The sequence below is a fragment of the Equus asinus genome, chromosome 3, assembly GCF_041296235.1.
Source record: "Equus asinus isolate D_3611 breed Donkey chromosome 3, EquAss-T2T_v2, whole genome shotgun sequence".
Classification (NCBI taxonomy): domain Eukaryota; kingdom Metazoa; phylum Chordata; class Mammalia; order Perissodactyla; family Equidae; genus Equus; species Equus asinus.
In genome coordinates this window covers 11967995-11979723 of record NC_091792.1, presented here as the reverse complement: position 1 = coordinate 11979723, position 11729 = coordinate 11967995, and the positions used below count along the sequence as shown (strand labels likewise).

Here is an 11729-nt window from a genome sequence, read left to right as displayed (position 1 = left end):
ACATTTAAAGTCAGTCTGTTTCTGGAGATGACACACACCTCAGATTCTCTGCAAACATTTCTGTAGAAACAGTGAGGACCAGTAGAGTAGATCTGCAGCTCACAGAAAGGGGACATAAGTTGTCAGTGATATATCTTCAGACCCTTAAATTTCTCCCTTATAGAGGATTTCGTCAGTATACTTTATATTATTTATTTACTGTTTTGGAATACTCAGTGCATTTCTATTTACCATCCAATGGATTTACAACATATCTTTCAGTATAACAATTACGTTATGATAGAGGAATTAGTAATTTTTACATAAATGCACTAGACTATGTGTATGAAAAAAATCACTTTTTTTTTTTTTTGCTATGGCGCTTATTTTCTCCTTTTTGGATGCAGATAAAGCTCATATATAACTTTTCCACTCTCATATCTAGCACAAATTGTAATTTACAATTCTTTCTAAATACTTCAGTGGATTTATATTTTGGCAAGCATTTTTCATGGGTGTTATGCCTTTGGCATTTTATGCTACATTGCGATGTTTATTTTGCTTGTTGTTTTGTAGGACACTTCATAGAATCAAAGAATGAGAAAACATTGTACAGGCAAACAGTGATCTAAAAATCTACAGAGACACAATCTTAGTTGATATATAAAAGTGTAAATAGTACTACGAATGGAACAGTTCTGCATTTGTGTTTGCTATGTATACTGGTTGCTATTGACCTCCACACGAGTGCACAGTAGTCGACAGTAATCCCACAGGCTCAGACATGGGTTAAGGGAAAGGCCACAGGCCTCAAGGTTAAGTCACAGATAGTTTTTCTTTTTTCCTGATCATCCACATGCCAGCACATGGAAGGGACTTGGTTCTTTTTCTCATTGGAAGAGGTATATTTTTAAATAGCCTTTTGGTAGCTTCCGGAAGCTTTGGGAAAGGTGAGCGTTGCGCGGAAGATGGATTCTCCAAAGTTCCCTCACGGTGCTATCTCACCTTCTGCAGCTCCTGTCTCAGCCAGGATGGCAGCGGCTGCCCCAGCTTGTGCAGCAGCTTTGAGAGGTCCACGTTGTGGTCTCGATAGTAGCTCGATAGAAATGCTCTGCTCTAAGGTGGGAGGGGAGATAAAAGCACACTTATTTTGTTTATTCAATTATACTTCATATACTTTGACAATGTTTACATCTGTATCAGGTATACCATACCCGGATCAAAATTTACTTTACGCATGTAGACTCTTTAGCACAATATAAACACAGTGACTCTGTTCTTCAATACCCACACTCTAACTACATACACCGTTTCTAATAGGGAAAGAACTTTTGTATGAAACATGTAATTTACTTGATTTTGCAGAATTAAATGTTAAAATAACTAGACTGAGTTGCCAGAAATATACTTGTAGCAACCAATTGGATCTAATATTATGCTCTATTGAAATCATCCTAGCTTTTAAGAAAGAGTTAGTTTGGTAAATCTATAACATAAAATATTCCTCTGTCATCATTAATTTACATTTAGATTCTGAAGGTAGTACTTTCTTAGATCTTTTGAGGCATATACAAAATACTCACTGCTAGAACAGTCTTGTGGTGAGACATAAAAGTGCAGCAGGTAACGAGGAAGACCTGTAACCTGGTGTATTTGTACTATTGACCCAAGAAGGAGAAGAATACCTTGTAAACTATCTTGCCTCATAGGGAGGTAGATTCTCCTTCAATAACGAAAAATATTTTAATAATTGAAATAGTCAACAACGGGGAGGGCTGCGTTGTGAGATGGCATTTGGTGGGGCTGATGTATAGTGTGGGTGACCGGCGTTAGGAATGCTGTGAAGGCGGGATTTCTGCCTCTGTGTCTGTACCTCCCTGCTTTATATTATTCTGAGATTTTTAGTTGACTTGAACTTTTAAAAAGTTTTTATTTAATTCCTCGTGCTATTCTTTTTAAATGTCATATCTGGTAGTCCATTTTAAATGCCATAGGAAAATAAAGTCTCATTTTGTATTGAAAATTTCCATGTAGCATAGTGATTTGTGCAGTAATCATGATCACTGGACCCAGACTGAGCATCTGTGCTCTCTTCTAACCGTTACTGTGATCAAGGGAGAACCCAGGCCTTTGTGTGGTTTATGTGTCAGCCTGTCTCATTTCTCTGTTTTTGGTCTTCCTCACTCATTAGCTCGAAAGCCACTGATAGGCCCGGCTGGCAGACTCAGGCCAGGAAAGGTGGAGATAAATTATATTTCCCAGATACTGCATCTGGGAGCCTGATCGTTCTCTGCTGCCTTTGCTGACAGCCAGAATCCAGGGATGAGCCCTAGGTCTTTGTGTAGAGTCTGAGTTTCTGAACTTCCCCATCATGCTCTCTCGCCACATCTCACTTTGTGTTGTTCTCTTTATGACTAAAGCCGTGCTTGGAACAACAGCAGCCTGGGGCTGCCCAGCTCCTGCCAGCTTGCTCCTTAATATTTCCCATATGGTAAGTGATTATCCAACTATCTTAACTAACTTCAGAATTGAACCTCCTGGCATCCATTTCTACTATCTACCCTTTTGAGTTTTGCTTGAACCTCCTGATACTGAAGAGTATCTCAACCATACCTCAATTTATTGGCCTTTTGGGCATCGTTTTCAACCTTGCCTGACTGTATCAGGGCTGTCTCTGTAGCCAAATTCTTGTCCTGTGCCCTATTATGTGTGTACGGTAGCCCTCCCTTCCCCTCCATCTGCAGTTTTCTTTGCACGGTTTTAGTTGCCTGTGGTCAACCTCAGTCCAGAAGCAGACGATCCTCCTGATGTATGGTCAGAAGGTCAATAGTAGCCTAACGCTATGTCACAATCTTTATGTCATTCACCTCACTTCACTTCATCTCATCACACAGGCATTGTATTATTTTGCATCATCACAAGAAGGGTGAGTACAGTACAATAAGATATTTTGAGAGAGACCATATTTGCATATCTTTTATTATAGTATATTGTTAAAAACTGTTCTATTTTATTATTAGTTATTGTTCTTAATCTCTTACCATGCCTAATTTATAAATTAAACTTTATCACAGATATGTACTTGTAGGAAAACATATAGTATAAATAGGGTTTGATACTGTCTGCTATTTCAGGCATCCACTGGGGGTCTTCGAATGTATCACCTGCAGATGAGGCAGGACGACTGTCCCCATAATCATGTCCCCATAGTCAAGGGCCCCTTCCTTTTGTTGCTCTGCTCCCTCCTTATGGCAAGATAACTGATATGAGATTTGCAAAGTACAACACATCCTATTTGTACGAGTATAATGTGTTCAGGCCAAAAGTTACTAGGACAGAACTTGGTGGTATGCAAGCTTTATTGTGCATATGGTGTTATCTGATGATCATTCAGAAGGGGGAATATTTTAGATGGTCAGATCACAAATAGGATCTATGTTAATGTATGCCAATGTAGTCTGATTACTTCATGCGTACTCATGTGAAATAGTATAGTAAGAGGGGATAATAAGAATACACACTTTTATAATATAAAAATATGATAAAAAGAAGGAATCATATAATAAATTCAGCATCAGGTTGTTTATTGGCCCATTATTAAACTAAAGGATCTATTATATACTTTTGATTTGGGGAGATAATTGATTCAGTGGTGTTCATTTAAAATGTCATTTTTATTCCTTTCCTACCATATATGTTGATAAAAAAGTCAAGTGGAAGCAGACCAACAACATTCTTAATTTACCAGGATCAAATGCATCCTTGATGTTTCGGTTGTGAGGAAGGGTACTGGCATTTTTCTGTAGTAGGAGAAGCAAGCAAAGTGGTGACAGGACTGCCTACTCTAATCCATTCTACACTTTTGTGTTTCCATTCCCTCTGTGAAGCCTCCTTTACTTTTATCTCCTCTCTGGACACTATTTGCACAAAATCAGCCAGTCTACTCCCTCAAATAAACCTAGTGTGTATATGATAGTGTGACATAGTGAGAAATATATATTTGGTTTTCATCTCTGGTTCTTGGCACAGAGCTCCTAAAACCCTTGTAATTTCCTGAGTGATAGGAATGACAAGAGTGTCTTTTGTTATTTATAAGAAGCCCCTTTAAAACATACTCGAGTTTATGCTAATAAAGTGACACTTGGTGGGACCTGAGTTAGCTTCAGTTGGGGGCTAGTTGCTAGAGGACCCAAACATGATTGGAGAGTTGGAACTTTCATCCCCACCCTCTAGCCTCCTGGGAAGGGAAAGGGACTGGGGATTGAGTTAGTCACCAATGGCCAATGATTCAATCAGTCATGCCTACGTACTGGAACCTCCATAAAAACCTTAAATGAAGAGATTTGGAGAGATTCAGGGTTGGTAAATGCATCCATGTGGCGGGAGGGTGATACACCTCAACCTCCTCAGGGAGAGAAGCTCCTGTGCTCAGGACCCTTCCAGACCTAGTCCTATGGAACTCTTCATCTGGCTGTTCATCTGTATCCTTTATAATAATAAGAAGTAAAGTGTTTCCCTGGGTTCTGTGAACCGTTATAGCAAACTATAAAACCTGAGGAGGGGGTTGTGGGAACCCCCGATGTGTAGCCAAGTTAGACAGCAGTGTGAGTAACCGGGGAAGCCCACTTGCTATGGGTGCCTGAAGCGGGGCCAGGGCGGGGAGCAGGGTAGTCTTATAGGACTGGGCCCTTAACCTACGGGGTCTGCACTAACTCTGGGTAGTTAGTGTCAAGATTGAATTAAATTCTAGGACACCTGGTTGGTATCTGCAGGAAATTGGAGGATTGCTGGGCATGGAAAAACCCACACATTTGGTGTCAGAAGTGTCTAAGTGAAAAAAGGATCTTAGTAATGTATTGCACGTGACCTTCTTGAGAAAGATAGAAACATTGATATCATGAAAAGTTATGTTTTTCTTATCCTTATCTACCAACAAATTTAGTATTATGTCTCAGTGTGTCTGTCTTTGATAGGAATAAAATGAAATGCTAAGAAAGATGTTCTACAGTATCTTTTAAATGTTTTAGTTTTAATAAATATAGAGAAATAGCTTTGACATAAATAAAAATGATATATTTTATATTACTTTCTTGAATACTATGGAATTTGCTCTTGAAATTGCTTCTGTTAATGTGTGAGGATTGTTTTCATACTGCTCTGAAGGTATGTTTTAACAATCAGCCAAAGAAAACTGGAATTCTGAGAATGTAATTTGTCTATCAAAACAACAGGAAGAACCCCCACAATGCCTTTTAGATAGAATACAATTATGAGCTTGCTGAGGACAGGCCCTGTCTCTACCAGGTTGCAATAAAAAAAGGTCCTCAAAGTCTTCAAGTATTTGAAAAGTATTCAAATAAGGTCAGACCATCTTAGGCTTCTCAGATCACTGTATGACTCTTAGTTAACATGATGTATTAAACATTGGGGGAAAACAAATCCCAAATAATATTTTAATTTCTGAGTTTTAAAATTTTTTTTTACAAAATCAATCTACTTGCATTCTTATGTCTAAACTACATATTAACTGAACTGGTTATGAAATCAAAATAATATTAATAAATTTTAATATAGTGAAATAAGCATTAAGGTAAAAATATAGGGTCTACACACTGAGAAAACTGCAGCGTTGAGTGACTGCCACGGCACTATTCAGAACACAGTGGACACGAGGTGCTCCATACGTACCACAACGTCTGGGCGTCTCCATTCTCCAAAGCCTGAATTATCTGCTGGTGTCTTAAACATTGAGGAAGTATATTCATTGTTTCATCTTATTAGCATATTAACAGTTTGAAGCTTAGTGTACAGGTAATTAATATTATTATGCAGGCCACACTTGCTACTATAGAGTAACTTAGTAAAAAAAAGGAAAAGAACTCTTTTGGCCCTGTTTTCAATTTTCATTGAAATCCAATATATATCAACATATATTTCCTGTCTGGGTCCCAGTTAACATTTTTAATGCTAACATTTCTGTGAACGTATCATACTTTTTGGAATGAGATGTTGCCTTCTTTGTTCTGATTCAAAATGGCAAATTCTATTGTTTTCTTTTATTCTTGCATGACAGGCAGTATATCATTGGAAAAATCAAAACAAGCAAGCTGGATGCATTGAAATCTAAATGTCACTTTTTGTCTGTAGAAAGGCTGAATTTTGATTGTAACCACTTTTCTAAGAAAATAGATATATTATTTATCATTTTGCTTATTTAGTTTGTATTTTTAAGCTCTGTGCTTACATCAGGATCCATTGGAGGGTATTTTCTTCCTTTGCTCTTTCCAAGGCATTTTGTTTTACCTTCTTCCAGTAACTGACACCAAAAACCTTTATGAGAATCAAACCTAAAAATAAAAAATAAAAAAAAAAGTATTTTTCAAGCAATTTGTAAGATATAATGACTAAAAACATGAATATTTTTATTTGGATATTAATCTATAACCAGGGAAACTGGCATATTTTTTGACTATATCATTTGCATAAAGTCTTTGGCATACTTCTGAATTCTCAGTCCATCTGTCATATTTGTGAGTTTGCCAGATTCCTAATAGAAAAATTGTCAGCAGAAGGTCTCCTATTAATAGAAATTAATAAGCCTACCTCCTTCATCTGGAAGGAAAAATTTTATAAATTTCAAGCCCATTCTTTGCCTTTGTAGGGTTTAAAAGTGATAATTCAGGCTTCATCCACATGTATGGATTTACACAGTACTTGTACCATACAATTACAGGGTAATGGAAGAGAAAGGGTTGGTGTGTCATATAGTGATTAATTTTAGGGTTCTTTAGCTATAATCCATTAAATTTTTTTCTAGAGCCACTTCCTTATTTTGGGATGAGCTGTGCATTAAAGTAACAGCACCTATAAATGTGGATTTTCATGGCATAATTATAATCAAAATAGTAGCACATTAAATTTATATTTTAGTTTACCAAAATATTTCATATAACTCTTTCTCACTTGAGTTTTCACTATAACCTCTTAATGATATGGCATGTAGGATTCTTCTGTTTTATGGTACTTACCATAGCCTTTGGCTCTTTGTGAATGCTCAACAAATGTCAGTTGATTAAAAAATGAAAAAGAAGGAAATGTTTGTCAGGATTTATTTATCTTGGACTGTATACTTTTTCAGTACACAGGTCATGACTCAAGTCTAGGCCCCCTGACTCTGGGTCCAGGGCCTTTCCTTCTTTGCTGGTCTCTGGGTATGTTTTGCATTATCATTCATTATGAATAAATAGTAATTTCATGCTTGAATATAAAAGTGAATGCAATAGTCAGCAATGATATTTCTTTCACATTGTTTTTGTCACTCAATGGTTCTATTGCTATAATTTCTTCTTCATTAGAAATAATTATCACTTAGGGCCACTTTTTCCTTTTGTCTTTAATCCATACTACTTCTCAGAACACTGCTTCCAACTTGTTCTTAAAATTATTTGAACAATGAACAATTGGAAATTTAAATAAAAACACTTAAATTAGCATAAAAACATGAAATACTTAAGGATAAATTTAACATAAAATATATGCAAGATCTGAACACTGAAAACTACAAAACTTTACTGTAATGCTACAGTAATCAAGGCCGTGTGGTACTGGCACCAGTGGATCAGTGGAAGAAAACAGTCCAGAAATAGATCAACACATCTACAGTCAACTGACTTTCAAAAACAGATGCCAAGGTAATGCAATGGGAAAGGACAGTCTTTTAAACAAATTGAACTGGAAAAACTGGATATCTATATGGAAAATATGAATATCGACCCTTAACTCACACTGTATATAAGAAATTAACTTGAAATGGATCATAGACCTAAACCTAAGAACTAAAACTGGAAAAATTCTGGAAATAAACATAGGAAAAGACACATAGAAAATTTTTGTAACCTTGGGTTAGGCAAAGATTTCTTAGGATGAATGATAAAAGAAGAATAATGACAATTTTTTTGGAATACATCAAAATTTAAAATTTTTGCTTTTCTAAAACATTTAGAGAAAATGAAAAAGGAAGCCACAGATTGGGTGAAAATATTTGTAAAATGTATCTAATAAAGGACTTATATTCAGAATATACAACTCAATAAGAAGATGATAATACCAATAAAAATTGAGTAAAAGATTGGAACAGACACTTCATCAAAAAACATATGTGAATGACCAATTAACAAACTAAAATTTGCTCAACATCATTAGTCATTAAGGAAATGCAAATTAAAATCACAAATAAAATAACACTACACACTCGCTAAAATGACTAAATTTAAAAAGACCAGTGTTGGCAAAGATGCAGAACGACTAGAACTGTTATACCTTGTTTGTAGAAATTAAAAATACTAGAGCCAGTTTGGAAAATTTCTTATAAAGTTAGATACATAATTACTATATGACATATCAACCCCATTTCTGGATATTTACCCCAGAGAAATGAAAATATATATCCACACAAAGATCTGTACACAGATGTTCATAGTAGCCCCCAAATGGAAACAACCCTGTCCATCAACTGGTGAAAAGATAAATTGTAGTATACCATAAAATGGAGTATTACTCAACAATAAAAAAGAACTAATTACTGATAGATGTAACAACATGGAAGTATCTCGAAAGGATTATGCTAAGTGAAAGACAGTAGATCAGTGGTTGCTAGGGATCAGGGGTGAGGAGAAAGAATTGACTGCAAAGGTGCGTGAGGAAACTTTTTGGATTAATGGAAATGTTTTACATCTTAATTGTGGTGGCATATACCACTGTACATGTTTGTCAAAATTCATCACACTGTAGAATTAAAATGGGTGGATTTTATTACATGTAAATTATACATCAATAAAGCTGATTTAAAATTATACTGTGGTTGAATGTGTGTGTGTGTATTTGGAGAGTGTGATATGGAAGGTAGTCTTTATGTAGCTAATCTTGTAGAGTCTATAACTGTGGCCTTATGAAAAGAAAGCAAACCTTGATTTTTGCCTCTGTACTGCTTTGTGTACTAGAGACACTGAAATATTACTCACTTCCCACTTATGTAAAACCCGTTTCTCATCATTATTAAAGCAATTGTGTGAGATCAGGACACAACGTGAAATATCTTCATGTTGTTTATATTCTTGTTTGAATCAGTAAGGTAACTGAATAAATTTGTTCCATATTCAGAGGTACAAGAAAGGAGAGCATTAATGAAGACTGTTATTTAAATCATCTGTATATGAAAGCTGGGAAGCTATAATACAGTAATATTTCTAGAAGTCTGCTATTGATGTAAAATTTTTCATTAACATTTTATTAGCAATTTCCACAAGTGAATCCTGACTCATTTTAGGTATTTAAGTGATCAAAATTCAGACCAACTATTATCATTATTATTATTTTTGCTAACTATACTCCTAACTATAGATACATGTCTGGAACATACAGAAGCCTTATGGTAAAATGAGCATCTTTCTCACAGAATTTTTTTTTAAGAAACATTGAACTTCACATGTTAAAATTAAAAATCAAAAGAAAAATAGGTTTTTCTTTCATCTCTGCTAACTGATGTCATCTTATGCAGCAGGCTGTCATGCTGGGACATGAGAAAAAAATGTGTGTGGAGGGGGCACCTAGCCCAGGCATCGGTATGCATAGGTTCCTAGGCACTGGTGCAAGTGTGTAGGAGTGGAAATGAAAAGGAGAGGAAGATAGAAGAGAGACCATGTTTATAAATTTCCAGGTGGCTTGCGGTAGAAGGTGAAGGGACTGATGTTGATGAAGGACCTTGTGAGTGATGACACAGCAATGCTATTTGAGAGCTCAAGTGAAAAAGCTTGACAGGAGATGAAAAAAGATCTGCCTACATCTGTTTGGAATATCAGCAGTGTCCCTCTGAAGATTAGCATCAGTACTACTAACATCTGGTGGAGCGTCAAGGAAACCTTTTCAAGTAGGCACTGGCAGCTAGTCATTTTGTGTAGGTACTAGTTGTGGCTTGGACCCTCCTTCAAAGGCTTTCAGGAAGTGAATGTTTTGGAAGAAATCATATGGGTTGTTTAGTGTCTCTCTATGGCTCCCCCTTCCTGGAAGTAGGATACTTTGTTTATTTATCATTGTGTCCCCAGATGCATGCACATAGTGATTCAATAAAACTTTGTTGAATTAAAGAGTAAAACAAGAATGGACTGATTCTTCAGCTTGTGTGGAATATCACCTGGGGCTGTCTAGAAATAACTGGAAGAGACGCGTGGGCAGGGGCAATCAGGATTCTCCAATGATTCAGCCTCCAACTGGTAACATTTCTCCAACTGGTAACATTTCTATATTAATGAAAATGTGACTTTAATTTTACCCTTGGGCAGGTGAATGCTAGAGAACATTCAGATTATACTTAGAAGTTTCAAATATGGTTGAAATGCCTTTAAATTGAAATGCTGTTTCCATGGGAGAATACTGAATTGCAAACAGTGCAGATAAATTTCAAAACCAAAACACCATCATTTAGGTGTTATTAATATGCGGCAAGCACAGAAGTTGTTTTTCTCAGTTCCCTCTCTGCAAACGTATTTTTATGATTTAATGAACCAATTTACTGGTACACATTTTATTTGTAACAGCTTTTATGAGGTATAATTTACATGTCATAATACCCATTGTAAGTGTACAATTCAATGATTTGTAGCAAATTTATATAGTGGTATAACTGTCACCAGTTTCTGAAGATTTCATTCCCCCAAAATCCCTTAGAGCCCATTGCAGTCAATCCTTGCTGTCACCCCTGGCCCCCGGCAAGAACTGATCTGCTTTCTGTCTCTAAATTTGTCTCTTCTGGACATTTCCTTTTTTCGCTGGTGTGACTGTGCCAAATATTGTTAATCCATTTACCAGCTGAACATTTTGCTTGGTTCCAGTTTTTGGCTACTATGAATAATGCAGCCACGAACAAATGGACATAGGTTTTCATTTCTCTTGGAGTGGAACTGGACTGTTTGTGAAGCTTCTGTTTAATTTTTAAGCAACTGCAAATCCGCTCTTCCAAAGTGGCCATGTATTATACATTACCATCAGCCATATATGAGAGTTCCAGTTTCTCCACATTCTTGCCAACATTTGGTATTGTCTTTTGGATTCTAGCCATTCTAGTGGTATTTCGATGTGGTTTTAATTTGCATATCACTATGATTACATACTTATTATGCAAAGTGACAGTGTGTTATGGAGATAGATTCTTTTTGTAATAAAGTCTGAAACAACTTAAAAAGCTCATTTTAAGGTTTCAGTCTTTTAAAGGAAGTACTTCCTGTTGATAGACTATTCATTAGTAAAAATTCACAGTATTACTTTTGTCTGGTTCTAACATCTTGTGCCAATTTGAAGAGCTTAAGAGATTGGCGGTGTAGGCTCCAGAGGACTGAGTGAGTTTCAATCCTGCCTCCTCAATTTTACTTGCTGAGTGACTTTTGGCTTAGCTTTTCTGTGCCCCAGTGTTTTTAGCTGAAAAATAGAGCTAATAGTACCTGTCACATAGTGTTGTTATGAAGCATATAATGTATGTAAAATACTTAGAACATATGAATATATACTGATTTTGAAATGTTACAACCACTTTTAAAAACAAATTCATCATAAGAAATTGGAATAGACTTTTTTTTTCCTTACTGTACTTAACATTTCTAGGTGCCCTTTCACAGGTCATCTACAGAACCAACAAATTTTAGCTACTCTGGCTGCCATTTTTTGCCACTAAAAACATTTCAGTGTGGCACATTTTCATT

General features: G+C 36.1%; 1 protein-coding gene across 2 annotated transcripts in view; it reads right to left on the bottom strand.

The window, feature by feature from the left end:
- Positions 1-421: 421 nt before the first annotated feature.
- Positions 422-11729, bottom strand: part of LOC106842421 (N-deacetylase and N-sulfotransferase 3) — a 160831-nt gene continuing 149523 nt past the window's right edge. For both annotated transcript variants that reach the window (XM_014858963.3, XM_070504683.1), the window contains exons 13-14: positions 6224-6326; positions 422-1095 (exon numbers count right to left, since the gene is read on the bottom strand). In XM_014858963.3, coding sequence (XP_014714449.3) covers positions 976-1095; positions 6224-6326 — 223 coding nt within the window. In that variant the 3' untranslated portion in view covers positions 422-975. The remainder of the gene's footprint in view (positions 1096-6223; positions 6327-11729) is intronic.